Below are 14,946 nucleotides of genomic sequence, written 5' to 3'. Positions count from 1 at the left end.
GCGCGCCGAAAACCAGACCCGCCAAGGCTGCGGCGGCGAGAGGCGGCCTGGGAGCCGTAGTCTTCCTGCGTGTCGTGAGGCCTGCTCGAGGTTCGTGTGGGTGGTGCCGCGGTGAGGATGTGGCGGGCGTGACGCGATTTTGTCCGCGTTGGAGCCGGGGCGGCCGTGACGTGGCAAAGAGAGAGAGAGAAAGAGAGAGCTAAGAGAGAGCCAGGCTCCCCCGACACAGATTAGCCCCGGTGCGCGGACGCCGCGGACGCCCTTCGCCTGCTCCCGAGGCTCAGCTGGTTTCGCCGTCTCTGCGGGAGCGAGAGAGGAAGGAGGAGGAGGAGGAAGAGAAGTAGCGAGAAAGAGGGACCGGGGCCTCTTGCTTTCGCCTTCCCCGCCGCCGCCTTCACACTCGGCCCGCTCCGCTCTTGCGCCGCCGCCGCCGCTACCTCCGCCCAGCCGGGAGCCGCCATGGGCCTCACCATCTCCTCCCTCTTCTCGCGCCTCTTCGGCAAGAAGCAGATGCGCATCCTCATGGGTGAGACGGGCGGGCAAAGAGAGAGAGGCGCTTCAATACCCCCCCCCAATTCCACACCCGCTCCGTCCGGGGTAGCGAGCCGGGCCTGAGGCGACCCCACCCCGGGCAGAGGAGCCGGCGGCCGGTTGCTTCCCTGGCTCCCTGTTCGCCTAGCGAGGATGGGGGGGGGGTGTTGGAGTCTTCCCGGGGGCTGAGATGGGAAGGCACAGCAGTGGGGCGGGCGGACGCCAGGCAGGCAGGCAGGCAGGCAGGCAGCATTGTTCGGGCCAGGCCTTGTGCTGTCGGGAGACAAGGAGAGAGGGAGGGGGGAGAAAGAAGGAGAGAGGAAGGGAGGGTCTCCATGGCCTCCCCCCCCTCGCCCTCCTTGCAGGACGTTCTTAAGGAATCCACCTTGGGAGACATTTTTAGAACGAGCGGAATTTATCTTCGCCCGGGGCCTTCTGCTCTTTTCAGGATGTGGGTTCGTTTTCCGTCCCGATGGGCTTCCTGTGTTTCAAAATAAGTCCGGTGCCGTCAGTCTGATTCCTCGCTAACCCTCGGCGCACACAGAGAGCCTTCGCATTTGTTGTGGTGATCGTAGAAATTGTTCTTTTAATACATACATACATACATACATACATACACACATCCATAATACACAATACACGCACCATTTTTCTTCCAATGCAGGAATGCAAAGCGAAATGCGGTAATAATTATACTGCAAATAAAAATGGAAGAGTCAGTTACCCTGACGGCTGTCTCCTAGGGTTTTTTTTGTTGTTTTTTTTGTTACAGACAATTGCATTAGCATAACTTTTTTCCCCCTCCCCCTGCCTCTCATCCTATCCCACAACACTTTTGGGATGGTGAATAATCAGTGTGCAGATATCCACATTGCTTCATACCATTAGTATTTTGGATAGGGTGGGTTCTTAGTATTTGTTAGTTTTTATAAAAATGAGATGCACATTTTGTATTTGCTTTTTTATGTATGGAATTAAGGGGCATGCCCTGCCTTGTTGGTTCGTTCAGTTTAAGATTACACAAATCAGTACTGTACTGAGCTGGGTGGTTCACAGAAAGATGCTTATAACTCTTTGCCTGTATCCTGTTGATAGCCTGGTATGTTAACTTAGGATTTTGCCCTAATTATATACAGTGGCTGTTGTGAAAGGTCATTGGTTTTGAATTTGGAATTGCTTTGTTGTCTCAAGGATGCATGGCTGCAATTTTAAAATGGTAAATGTCACCCATATGTGCTTTGTCTTGTCTTGTCATCCTTGGGCAGAGCAGCCCAAGCCTCAGATCCACCATGCTGGGGGGGCTTTTGAATGGTGTGGAGATAGCCCTCTGTCCAACCCTGTGCAGGGGAGCTCTCCTATATGCTTGCCCAAAGCTGGTGTTTTTTCCCTTGCCTTGGCCAGCATGAGCATCACACTGTGAATGCATTACTGGCTGTACTGCTCCATAAAGCTCCATTGCTGCCAGCCAGGGTTAATATTGCACCCTAACCCATTCCCCATCAAATTAATGAGTGTTAGTGTTGTTTTATCCTGGATCCCTAAGTGTCCATGGTCTAGACACAGCTTTTTAAAAACCAGCTCTTAATTGTCTCAAATGGTTGCTGTTAAGCACAACACAAGGGGTCTTTCCTGGCGGATCACTTTGCAGCCAATTGAACTATGTTAGTGAGAGAACTGAGACTTAAAATGGATTACTGTTATAATGCATGTGGGAATATCCTGTGGTTATGATGCTAAACATGCTGACATACCTCCCCTTAAAAATTTCATTTCAAATTCCAGAACGATAGTATGTAGTCACAAACTGTTTTGAGTGTTGAAGTTCGTTTGGACTTCTGTTACCGTAATCTGAATTTTAAAAGGCCAGTGTCTGTTCTAGAATTATCTCTTGTGTTTGTGTCTGAGATGATAACTCGTAAAGGGACACATTGGGCGCAACACTAAACAATGGCTTAATGCTACACAAACAGGCCTACTTGGACTTGAGCACTCCCTCCTCCTGTTTCTTTGGACACATGCCAAAGAGATTGAAAGAATCCATTTCCAGATTTAAAATAAATTTTGTTTGTCATTACATCTGACAAGCACAAACCATGGTTAGCTTAAACTATAGTTTATTGGAACAAGTCAAGATCAATTGTGGTCTTGTTGCAATAAACCATCATTTAAACTAACTACACTTCAGGGTTTGGATTACTTCAAAGAAGGAAATGGAAGCTTCCAATCTCCTCCTTGCATGTGTTGGAGGGGGAGGGGTGAAGTAGGCTTGTATGTGTGTCACTGTAGGTGAAGCACTCTTGTTAGCAATTGCTGATGAGACAGTAACATGTGTGTTTAAGTTTTCATTTTGGCTGGACTACACGTAGAAGTGGACTCAAAACCAGGTCATTTATCTCTTCTGCCAGTATTAAACATACTAAGTTGTATTCTGTGTCTCTAGTGCTGCTAAGACTTTTGGAGCCTTATCAACTACTTCAAATCACTTAGCATTCTCATGTTGCTTCCCACAAAGCAGCTGATGTTTGGTTTCTCCCTAGCAATTACTGATATTGTTAGAGATGGTACATTAGATATTTATATTGCTAATCTGAATGGTGATGCTTTGATTATAGTAGACAATCAGCTTTATAGAAAAATAAAGTGGATCTTTCGTGTGTTTTTCAAAAATATGTCCAACCCATGCAAATACATTACACACCGAAGATTTTCCTGTTACAGCTTCACCTGGACTGTCCTAAATTTTCCCTTCAGTCAAAACCAGTTGCCTTCAGCACTTCTCAATGTATACTAAATAAGCAGCTTCATTTTTATCCATCTTTCTTTGCTCAGGCATTAATCAACACAAAGCAATGCCTTCTGGTCTCCCTTATCTGTGCACTTTGAAGGTCAAAAAAAGATGGAATCCTAGTCCTGAAGACCTCCCAGAGATCTCTGAGTATAGGGCGGTATATAAATTCAATAAATAATAATAATTTTAGTCCCCCCTCCTTTCTCACAGGGAACATTTTAGGAGATAGGTACTACATGAAGTGGTAATGAACCTTGCTTACATCTAATACTAACTTATCTGATGGTAACTTTGTTACATAGCTGTAGATTACTGTAGCTTATATATTATATATCCAGCTTTACCACTGTTGGTGTTAAGAGCAGTTTGAGCATCTAGATCTTAGGCTCCCATTAAGGCATCCTAAATTGTTGTTGCCTTCAAACTCAAATGATGTACAGTAGAGGCTTCCGCTGGAGTAGGGGGGAGGCATTTTTTGTTGATTCTTCCCTGCACCATCTTCCCATATCATTCCAGAATCTCATCCATTGCAGAGCAAAAGGTCCCCACCTCCCCAGCAGGAGACTCCTAGAGTGAAGTACCTCTCAGGGGAATTCTGAATCCTAGCCACAGGATTTACAGGTCACATGAAGATTAGATGGCATGTATTCATGCACTTGACTTTTTCTTTATAAAAACCTCTTCTGTGAATATTTCTTGGCTTAACTAACAAAACAGTTTTATAACTTAGAAAAACCAATTTCTTCACATAAGGCTGGTCATTAACCAATGTGATATTTTGGTTGCCTTCCCTGTGTCCAGAATATAGACTTGCCCTGAAAAGGCAGGAAGGTAAAGCAAATGCGTTAGAAGCTGCAGATCTTAGATTTGTACGTTTTATATACTGTCAATATGTAAGAACATGCTGAATTTATTTTTCACTCAGCAGAGCTTGAAAAAATAGACAGCACATTAAACTTTCCAGCCTGTACGGAAAGTTCTTTAGATAACATCAGAAGAAAGCATTCTCATTGACCAGACGCCCGAAGACAATATAATAAGCACTATTCCAAGATCCTAAATATACTGTAGGAAGGCGGACACTGCACAAGCTTCTCACATGCAGGTGAAGCACCTGTATGTAAAAGGATCTCAGTTGGACATAACAAAGCCCCCTTTTCATTCTTACGGCTTCTTCAAGTTCTCATTCCTTGACCAAGTAGAGGGGGCTAGAAGGAAGCCTCCCATTCCCTGTAATAGCCTGAGGTGGTGATGGGGAATCATTTCTACTATGTTCTGCAGTGGCATAGTTCATGCAGGTGCAAAGAAGCGCTATGCCCAACATGTATTCTCTTTAAATTGAAAAATTAGCAGCCTGATTTGTTAGCTTGGATCCTGAGAACTGTGAGTGGAAGTGTGGTTCCTTGTCCCTTCTTATACCTTGTAACCCCACTCATCTCTAATAGCTTCTCTAGTTGGTTGTGCATGTTTGAGCAACAATCCCTGTGCCCCATAAAATGCTGTTCAGGAGGTTCCCCCCACTTTCAGATAAGCTGTTTTGTGGCTGCAGAAGGCTGCTGTGGTATATGTCAAAGGAGCAGTTTTCTTCCACTCAGTTCTCAGGGTAGCAGCCTCATTGTATACTGTAATTGCTAAACACTGCTTGGTGTGAATTTATGGATAATATGGGAGATGCAAAAATAGAAAAGCCGGTTTTTAATATGCAGTATAGGATAATTCTGATAGCTTATTCAAGAAACGGAAGATACCTTGGACAGTGCCATAGTCCTTGGGCTCTACCCTAGCAACTATTTGCTGAAGGTTTTTTTTTTTTAATTAAAGATGCAGTAATTTGTTTTTATTTAGTGTTTTAGCATTCAGTCCCAGATTGCACTGTGCTAAGAATGCAGTGAAAATAATTTATAGCACAACTTACTTTTTTTTCTAGCTCAGACACTGCATTTTAATATTTCCTTAATTAACAATTAAATAGTCCCTAATGATTTACTATTCTGCCCACAAAATACATTCGGTGTTCTCTGTCAGTGCTGCAGGCAATCTCAGACTACTTCTTGTCTTGCACTAGTAAAAGACCTATTCCACTACTATTTGAAGACTTATAAACTTGTTTTATTGAAAAAAATGTTCTAAAGCATTTGTACTTGATCAGCTAACAGTAAAGTGGGGAAAAGAAACTAAAACATTTTAGTTACTCCATGTAGAGCTGGGTCCATAACCGTATAGGGTAGAAACCATAGGATTTTGAGCTTATATAATTTACAGCTGCAATTTATAGTAAACCAAGGTTTCTTGCACTATGTTATACAAGGATAATTTTCCTGGTTTTCTTAAGTTTTAAGGAGTAAAAAATGAGCTTTGGAAACCATTTTGGATGTGTGATCTAGCTACCAGGTGCACTTTCATTATTGTTTACTCATGTTTGAAATATTCTGAAGGTTCATGGAGAAGAAGGGAATTGCTTTAATGGGTGGGACCTGCCACAAAATACTGCAGTGTATCCTCCACTCCTAGCAATAGTGATTCTGTTCATGCCATTACTTTTACAAATTTTGGGGTTCCCCTGACCTCTTGTTTCTCAGTTTCCCTATTTTGACTACAGCACTGTCAGCACTCCCTCCCTCAGTTCACTGTCAGATGGAGTAATAATAGAGTTCTCAGGATTCTCCCACCCCGCATCCCACTCAATTATTAAAGAATAAACTCTTTTATGCTCTGATTGCTTTGTGTTAACCTCTGCCATTTACAGTGGTACCTTGGAAGTCAAACAGAATCCTTTCCAGAAGTCTGTTAGACTTAAAAAATGTTTGGGAAGCAAAGTGTGGCTTACGATTGGCTGCAGCCAATCGCAATGTCAGACGTTTGGGTTCCAAAGAATGTTTGCAAACCGGAACACTCGCTTCCAGGTTTGCGGTGTTCGGGAGCCAAAAAATTCACCTTTCAAGGCGTTTGGGATCCAAGGTACGACTGTACTATGTTTTGTTAATAGCCAGCACTGAGTTTGTTAGCCCTACTCTGAGGAAGCTACTGGGAACTTCATGTTATGTCCATACATAATACCAAGAACATTGGTCTCATTTTTAAAAGCAATAAAATACAGTGGTGCCCCGCAAGACGAAATTAATTCGTTCCGCAATTTTTGTCGTCTAGCGAATTTTTCGTCTTGCGAAGCACGAAATCCCATAGGAATGCATTGAAAATCAATTAATGCGTTCCTATGGTCAAAAAAAGTCCAAACAAAGCCAAATTTGGTACAACAACAGTTTATTAACTGCTCTTTAAAGTCACACATACTGTAAAGAGCAGTTCAAAAATTGAAGGGAAAATAAATTAACTTTATAAACAAAACATGTCTTTGTTTTTAGACAAAGAAAACAAAGTCGCGAGACGTTTTCGTCTTGCGAAGCAAGCCCATAGGGGAAATTCGTCTTGCGAGGCAAATCGAAAACGGAAAAACCTTTCGTCTAGCGAGTTTTTTGTCTTGTGAGGCATTCGTCTTGCGAGGTACCACTGTAGTCACAGAAAGCCAAAAACTGCAATTTTCAGTTGATGTTACAGGCTGTCTGTCTGAATCTATTTCAGAGAGCTGTACTTCTCAAAATGTTGGTTATCAGCTCTTATGAGTGAGGTCTAGTTTGGATGTAAGGCAAATAAGTGGCTTACTTGACAAACTAGGGAGGGAATTGCAGAGTACAATGAAAGAATGGAACATGTGTTATATCTAGTTTGGTTTACATGGTGTAAAATTATATCTGAACTAACCCAGAATGGAAATTCTATTTTAAAAAACATCTTTAAAAGTAATAACTAACTATTTGATTTTAAAATGTACCACAGTCTTTGTTTTTCATTGTCAAAACAGATTTTATGAAATGGGGTGTTCATTTTATTAAACTAATAAACATTTGTTTTCTCTAGTTGGTTTGGATGCTGCTGGAAAAACGACCATTCTGTATAAGCTGAAGTTAGGAGAGATTGTCACTACAATCCCCACAATTGGTAAGCAAGATCAGATACATATTGTCAATATTAACAACCGTTTTTGTTTAAAACTTTGAAACAAAAAATATATAGTCTATGTTTTCAGGAATTGATATAGAGCAACTTGCCAGAGAATATGATAGAGGTAGAACTCCTGAAGTTTGTTCCCACACTCTGTTTATGGTACATATTACTGGATTTCACAGTTCCTGAAAGATTGTGAATTTTCCCTGAAATGGGGGATTCTTGCTTTGGGTAGCAAAGCCAACAAAGAGAGCATCCTGGAACCAATGCAACACTTGGGGATGAAGATGTATGTGATTGCTACATAGATTTTAGCAACATCTTCCATTTGCTTCCATTGTTAGAAACTCAGATATATAGGCACCAAATGGCTCCTTAAACCAGGGTTACTTACAGTTGCCAAAACAGAATGCCTACTTGCCATTTTTGGGCCAGGTAGCTTGAAAGTCGTATTTTCCAATATGACTTTTCCTGAAATTCATTCTGATTGTGCAGATAAAAAAATAACAGACAGAATTCTACAGGATGTGCTGCTGGTGTGTGAAAAGAGTCAAGATATAGGGATCCCCAGGCATGCACCTCCAGAGGGTTGGAGACTTCAGGTGTCATCCTGACGTCTTCACTTGGTCGCAAGCGGCTTATAGACATGTGCAAAATGCTCCTGGTGAATTTGGAACACTGCTTGCTTCTAAGACCAGCTTTACTTCTGCCAGGTCTTAATATATTTCTTTGTAATACAGTGGTACCTCCGGTTGCAGATGGGATCCGTTCCAGAGCTCCGGTCAGATCCTGAGGTTTCCACAACCAGAGGGACCCCTTCTGCGCATGCACGCGCAGCGAAAAATCTCCGGGTTTGCCACTTTTTCAACCCGAAGTTTATGTTACCCGAGGGTAACATAAGTCGAGGTGCTACTGTATAGACAAATTAAAGAAACCAGAATTGTTCTGAAAACTAACATGTAATAGTTTTCTGAAAATGTTTGGCAAATACCTGCTCTACATAGAGCTTGAAGTATGAAGACGTAAAACTCTAATTGCAGATCTTAGTGACTTTACATTTATTACATTTATTTCATAGTCCTTTAGGAAGTGAAGACACCCCATGCTCTCCTAGTCATTGGGCTCACATCTGCCTAGCTTGAGTAGTGCTAGAAAATTGGTTGCTTGCTGGTCCTTATTGTCATAATTGTGGTTTTTTTTCCATTTAGGTTTTAATGTGGAAACAGTAGAATATAAAAACATCTGTTTCACTGTTTGGGATGTTGGTGGTCAAGATAAAATCAGGCCACTCTGGAGGCATTATTTTCAGAACACACAGGTAATTCCTCTGACATATGCTTTGCCAAATCCATTTTCACTCTCTCTTTTGTAGACTGGTGTAAAGTTATACTGCCTAGTAAAAAGATTTATACTAATACCCCCCACCCCCAGTATAATCCCAATAGCAGCATAGGCCAACACTAACTTTCAGTGCTACTTTAAAACACTGGAATTTTCAAATCAGCGTTGTGATAATTTTCCCGAGACCATTAAAGCTACTGTGGACTTAACTAGTACTAAGGCACTCAGAATCCAAGCTGTCCAAGGTTTTAATAGGCAATAATTTGCATTCAGTTAGGCCTAAAAGGAAAATATGGTTCCATGTGCTCTTTGTCACCCTTCCTCAAACTAATAAGTAGGCTGTGCTTTCTCTCTTGCTCCCTGCAGCCCTCCATATACATTCAAATTTTGCTTCAGAGGGTTGGGGGTCCCTCAAACATATTTTGGGGGCACATGGGCTCTGAGTGGGCAGAGGGAGGGAGACATCTGTTTGTGCAGTCTTGCATTCCACCTTTTAATGGCCTTGTGCACATAGCAGAATGTATGCTCAAGTTGGTTCTTCAGAGGCCAAGCAAATGATGATCTGAGTTCAAGAGCCAATTATGTCCTTGCCACAGACAGATCACTAACTGCATCAATGAAAATAGTATACCTCTGAAGACTAATGGCCCCTGTCAAGTGGGTGGGTGTAGTTTATTGATGGTTCTCTCTTACCTGATGGGCTTGCAGAGGGAACAGCTGCCTCTCTCTGACCAGGCAGCTCAAATACTTTTTGCTGCAATTTTACGAAAAATTACCAGCAGTGAAACAGCAATGAGGTCTGTGGATCACAGCTGGTGGAAAACATGAGCCAAGCCTGATTATGCACTGCTTGGAGCATATTTTGAAAATCTATACTTGTGGTAGGGAAGAAATTTCATTCACCGTCATCATTGCATCTGAACAACGTGACTTGGCACCACTGTTCCATGCAGCGCAACAACTATTATAGCCAAACCATCCTAGTGATGTAGAAGCACTCTTGGCAGCCTGCTGTGACAACTTTGTGAATTGTTTGCAAATAAAAATGCTTGTATTCATGTTGACTTGGATGACACTGTCGCAATAATTCCTCTGGTGAAGAGAGTACAGTGGTGCCTCGCAAGATGAAATTAATTCGTTCCGCAAGTTTTTTCTTCTTGCGAGTTTTTCGTCTTGCGAAGCACGGTTTCCCATAGGAATGCATTGAAAATCAATCAATGCGTTCCTATGGAAACCGACTTCAGACCAGGTCCGGGGACAGTCTGTCCCCCGACCTCTTCTGAAGGCTGGGGGGGGGGGGGGACAAGGGCTTTTCTTCCCACCCCCAGCATTTTAAAAAACCCCGGGACAGCGGAGACTTCTCCGCTGTCCCGGGGCGATCTTAAAATGCTGGCGGGCGGCAGCGAAGCCTCCGCTGCCGCCCGCCAGCATTTTAAAAAACCCCGGGACAGCGGAGGACTTCTCCGCTGTCCGGGGCGATTTAAAAGCCCCCGGGAAGGCAGGCAGGGGGGAGCAAAGACTTTTGCCCCCCGCCGGCCTTCAGAAGAGGTCCTGGACCTCTTCTGAAGGCCGGCGGGGGGCGAAAGTCTTTGCTCCCCCCCCCCCCGCCTGCCTTCAAAAGCCGTCCAGGATAGCGGAGAAACGAAGGCTGGCAGCGGGAGGAGGTCTCTCCGCCCCGCTGCCAGCCTTCGGAGGAGGTCCGAGGACAGTGGGGAAGACGCGCTGCGCTTCCCCGCTGTCCCGGAGATTTCCCTATGGGCTTTCGTCTTGCGAAGGAAGCCCATAGGGAAATTCGTTTTGCGAAGCGCCTCCAAAACGGAAAACCCTTTCGTCTAGCGGGTTTTCCGTCTTGCGAGGCGTTCGTCTTGCGGGGCACCACTGTATTGCTTTCTGCTGGAAGTTGTAATATGTTACTGTTGCTTTAAAAATAAACAATGAGACTAAACTGTTAGTGTCCCTGGCCCTTCTGAGGTGTTAGCCCATTGTGATAGAATAGTTCGCATGGATCTTTGGTCTCTGATACCTTCTGATTTCTTGCATATGTTGCCATTTGTCACAGGAGTAAAGATTCATTAAATATCTCTATAATGGTGACCAGATTTTATTTGAATGGTATTTCAGATGTCAAACAAGCTTGATGAGAAATACACTTTCTTTTCAGGGTCTCATTTTTGTGGTAGATAGCAACGACAGAGAGAGAATCCAGGAAGCAGCAGAAGAACTCCAGAAAATGGTAACTGCCTCTAACTCAATCTGAACTCCTTCTTCGTCTGACTCCGATGGTTTAGTCCTCCATAGCTAATAAAATTGAGAGGTTAATTTACAAAAACATCAGATATTTTAGTGTGGGATGTTAGGATGCACTGTTCTGTGTTTAGAGGCAATAATATGAGAGGTGGTGGTTCTCAGAATTTCCCTATTGGGTTTCAGTGAAATCCTTCTTGCAACTATCACCCTAACTTGACATAGTGTTTCTTGTCTGAGTTGCTTACATGCACTGATGGTAACTAAATCAACTAGCTACTGAAAACTACTGGGAGAAATGTGAAGGACAAAAATATTGCCAGCCCCAAATCCTCCCTAACTTGTACTTTTGGTGGTAACAACTATCAATAGGGGAAATAACTAGCATGGTGTTTCCTTTCTCCAGCTTCAGGAAGACGAGTTGAGAGATGCAGTGCTGCTTCTCTTTGCAAACAAACAAGACTTGCCAAATGCCATGGCAATAAGTGAAATGACAGATAAACTAGGCCTTCAGTCCCTGCGCAACAGAACTGTAAGTACCGTAAAGCAAAAATAGTTTGCCATGTGGCTTTCTCCCCATCTTGATATATTCTGTGGGTTGGAACGTATGAATAGCAAGTACTTTTCTTTCCCATTCTCTGTAAGTAGAAATGCCTAACAAGGCTATCCTTGGATCCAAACTGTTGAGTTCCTCTGCTAGGTTTTAAATCACTGAAGGTTGTTCTTGGAGCTAGTACTGTTCTGTTAAAAGGGATGCGAGTGGTGCTGTGGGTTAAACCACAGAGCCTAGGACTTGCCGATCAGAAGATTGGCGGTTCGAATCCCCGTGACAGGGTGAGCTCCCATTGCTCGGTCCCTGCTCCTGCCAACCTAGCAGTTCAAAAACACATCAAAGTGCAAGTAGATAAATAGGTACCGCTCTGGCAGGAAGGTAAACGCCGTTTCCGTGCGCTGCTCTGGCTTGCCAGAAGCAAGATGACCAACCCCAGGGTCTGTCACGACTGGACCTAATGGTCAGGTGTCCCTTTACTTTGCCTTTACTGTTCTGTTATCATGCATTTGCACAGAGAAAATGACTACTATTTATCTTTTCTGGTAGTCATAGTTAGTCATAGTTCCATACAATAAAGTCGTGTGTGTGTGTGTGTGTGTGTGTGTGTGTTTACTAGAGATGGCATCTGTCTTACCCCTTTACATTTTTGGGTGGTGGAATGTCCTCCTTGTATGTTCCTGTCTTAAGCAGCTCTATGGACTGACTACATTCCCTTTATGCTGAGTGATAGCTCTTTAAGACCTTTCATTTGATGTTTCAGCTATAGATTTCATAATGCCTGTGTTGCCCTTCTAGTTTTTCACTTTACTTGGTCTTTCTGCCGTGTTCTAATCTATGCCTTGGCCAAGTGAGCTCCTTTATGTTCTGATGTTTGAATTTGCCTTGCATGATGTGGGGGGGGGGGGGCATGAGAATATTGTCTGGGAGAGCTGTAACGTGCTCAAAAATGGACTGTATTATATTAAATATTTCACTTTCTCATTCCCAACAGTGGTATGTTCAAGCTACCTGTGCTACACAAGGAACTGGTCTGTATGAGGGACTTGACTGGCTGTCAAATGAGCTATCAAAGCGCTAACTGGATGACTTTCGCACCAGGGACATGTTTGATATAAGTGGTCTAGGCTTGTTACATCAAAATTAGTTTGCATCTTGGTTATTATACAGTACAGTATCTGGAACTGGTTTGGGCAGGATATTACAGCATTTTGACTTATTTTGTTGCCAATTATTCTTCACCCAAGCTATATGTTGCCAGGGTAACAATATGCTTGGGTTAAAAAGAAAACTCCTTAATTTGGAAAAAGTGTATCTTCTGATTTTTACTTCTATTGTTAGCCTAAATGCCTGAATATAGTTGTGACTTTTGAAATCTGTTTGAATGCTTCTTGAGCCCCAATTAAATTAAGTACATTTTAAAAAGATTTTCCCCTTTTCTTCTTTAAGTTACTGATATCTTACTTCATTCCTTAAGACAGTCTGCTGACTTAATCTAGCATTCCATTTATATTTATTTCTCTCTCTTATAAAAACACTTCCTATTATTGTTCGTCAGAAAAACGCTCTAAAACACTATTCAAATATTCTGCACTGAGGAACATTTAATTAACCCCTTGGGTTCTGTCAACCCACTTTTGCCTTTGTGTGAATTGAATCTGATTGGTAGAACATTTTTGTGCCAGTTGCAACAAGCTCTTTGAGGTTTTCAATATTCAGCAGATTGTCTTCCTTTATATTGTATCTTTTTTCTGTTGTTGCATGTTGCTTTTTGATATCAGCCTGTTTTGCCCAGTGTATAATAGTTCTGCTAAAGTTTACTGTTTATTGGTGAACATATCTTCATGAAGACAGATTTTGGAAAATTCTTCAGACTCAATGGATTAATTTCTTCATAACCTACTAAGAATTATTCTTAATAAAAATGAAACAGATGTATAGCTTTGTGTATGCTCCTTGAATCTTAAGTTTGTGGAACTGATAATATGAATGTGTGACAGATTATTCTTTTTCAATAAACGGAGTTTTTTCTGTACTTTGAACACAAACACAGATCTGAATAGCCTTTGAATTGTTTTCAATTTGGCAAAAAATTAAGATGGGCAGTTAAACTTGTGTACAGTGTAGTTGGTTAATCATCAAGACTAAAATCCTGTAAGTGTTTTTTGAAGCTGTAAATCTAAATTAAAATGTCCAGATATGAGAGTACTAACAGTTGAAAATTGTAATAAAGTACAAACTGCCCAAATAGTGTGTCAGTTTCATACTTAATTGGAGAGGACTGCATTGTGCTTGCTAGCAACCCTTTTCCTGTAGTTCACTTGCTTAGAAAATCTAACATCGTCTGTATTTTACTCTCATATCCGTCTTTCCTAAGCTGAGTTTTCAGTGTTCCTTTCCCCCCCTCATTTTACTCCAGCCAGATTCGGAACTGGCACATTGAGAGGAAATACAGTAAACCAGAAATACAGTGGTATTTTGGTTCTCAAATGGCTTAGTTGTCAGAACAAATCGGCTCCCAAATGCGACAAACCCGGAAGTAGGTGTTCTGGTTTGCAAATGTTTTTCGGAAACTGAACGTCCGACACGGCTTTCACTTAAGTGCAGGAAGCTCCTGCAGCCAATCAGAAGCCACTCCTTGGTTTTTTATTTGAATGGATTAACTTCAAGAACCAAGGTACCACTGTATTAGATTCCAATTCTGTATCATTATCTGCATTAAGGAACTCCCTGAATAATTATTGTAGTTTAAGTTGGTATATAGCAGGCATGTCCAACTCCCAAGAGACTGTGATCTACTCCCAGTATAAAAAAAACTGGCAGTGATCTACCCATTGTCATTGGAGGGAGGAGGAGCGTGCGTGGGGTGGGTAGATTGCCCAGAGTTGAGTTTTTTGGGGGGAGGATTGCACAGTTTTTTAGCTTTTCCCCCATAACTTTTTGTACATGATAAGGATCCCAATCTACCAGGATCAGCCAGGGATCTACTGGTAGATCACGATCTACTGGTTGGACATCCCTGGTATATAGAGTTACAATGAGGGATTTTAAGTCCTCACCAGGCTGAGGGCACTTCATGCAGTATTTATGGGATAACTCATCATATAGGACAGGCACGGTTGCTTTTGAAATGTCTTGGATGTTCATATTTAATCTTTGTGGTCTAAACCACTGAGCCTAGGGCTTGCTGATTGGAAGGTCGGCGGTTCGAATCCCTGTGAGCTCCCGTTGCTCGGTCCCTGCTCCTGCCAACCTAGCAGTTTGAAAGCACATCAAAGTGCAAGTAGATAAATATGTACCGCTCCAGCGGGAAGGTAAATGCTGTTTCCGTGCACTGCTCTGGTTTGCCAGAAGCGGCTTAGTCATGCTGGCCACATGACCCGGAAGCTGTATGCTGGTTCCCTCGGCCAATAAAGCGAGATGAGCACCGCAACCCCAGTCGTCCATGACTGGACCTAACTGTCAGGGGTCTCTTTACCTTTATAAAGTG

At 42.7% G+C, this 14,946-nt stretch overlaps 1 protein-coding gene across 1 annotated transcript; it reads left to right on the top strand.

Annotated features, from left to right (window-relative positions):
• The first annotated feature begins 145 nt into the window (after positions 1-145).
• On the top strand, positions 146-13,704 carry ARF4 (ARF GTPase 4). Its single transcript, XM_028719117.2, has 6 exons — positions 146-526; positions 7,235-7,315; positions 8,530-8,639; positions 10,824-10,895; positions 11,313-11,438; positions 12,451-13,704. Exons 1-6 carry the CDS (start codon positions 460-462, stop codon positions 12,535-12,537), a joined length of 543 nt encoding a protein of 180 aa, XP_028574950.1. The 5' UTR covers positions 146-459; the 3' UTR covers positions 12,538-13,704.
• Positions 13,705-14,946: the final 1,242 nt, after the last annotated feature.

The sequence above is a fragment of the Podarcis muralis genome, chromosome 2 (assembly GCF_964188315.1).
Source record: "Podarcis muralis chromosome 2, rPodMur119.hap1.1, whole genome shotgun sequence".
Taxonomy (NCBI): Eukaryota; Metazoa; Chordata; class Lepidosauria; order Squamata; family Lacertidae; genus Podarcis; species Podarcis muralis.
The sequence above is the reverse complement of the archived record's forward strand: the minus strand, read 5'-3'. Positions and strand labels throughout refer to the sequence as shown.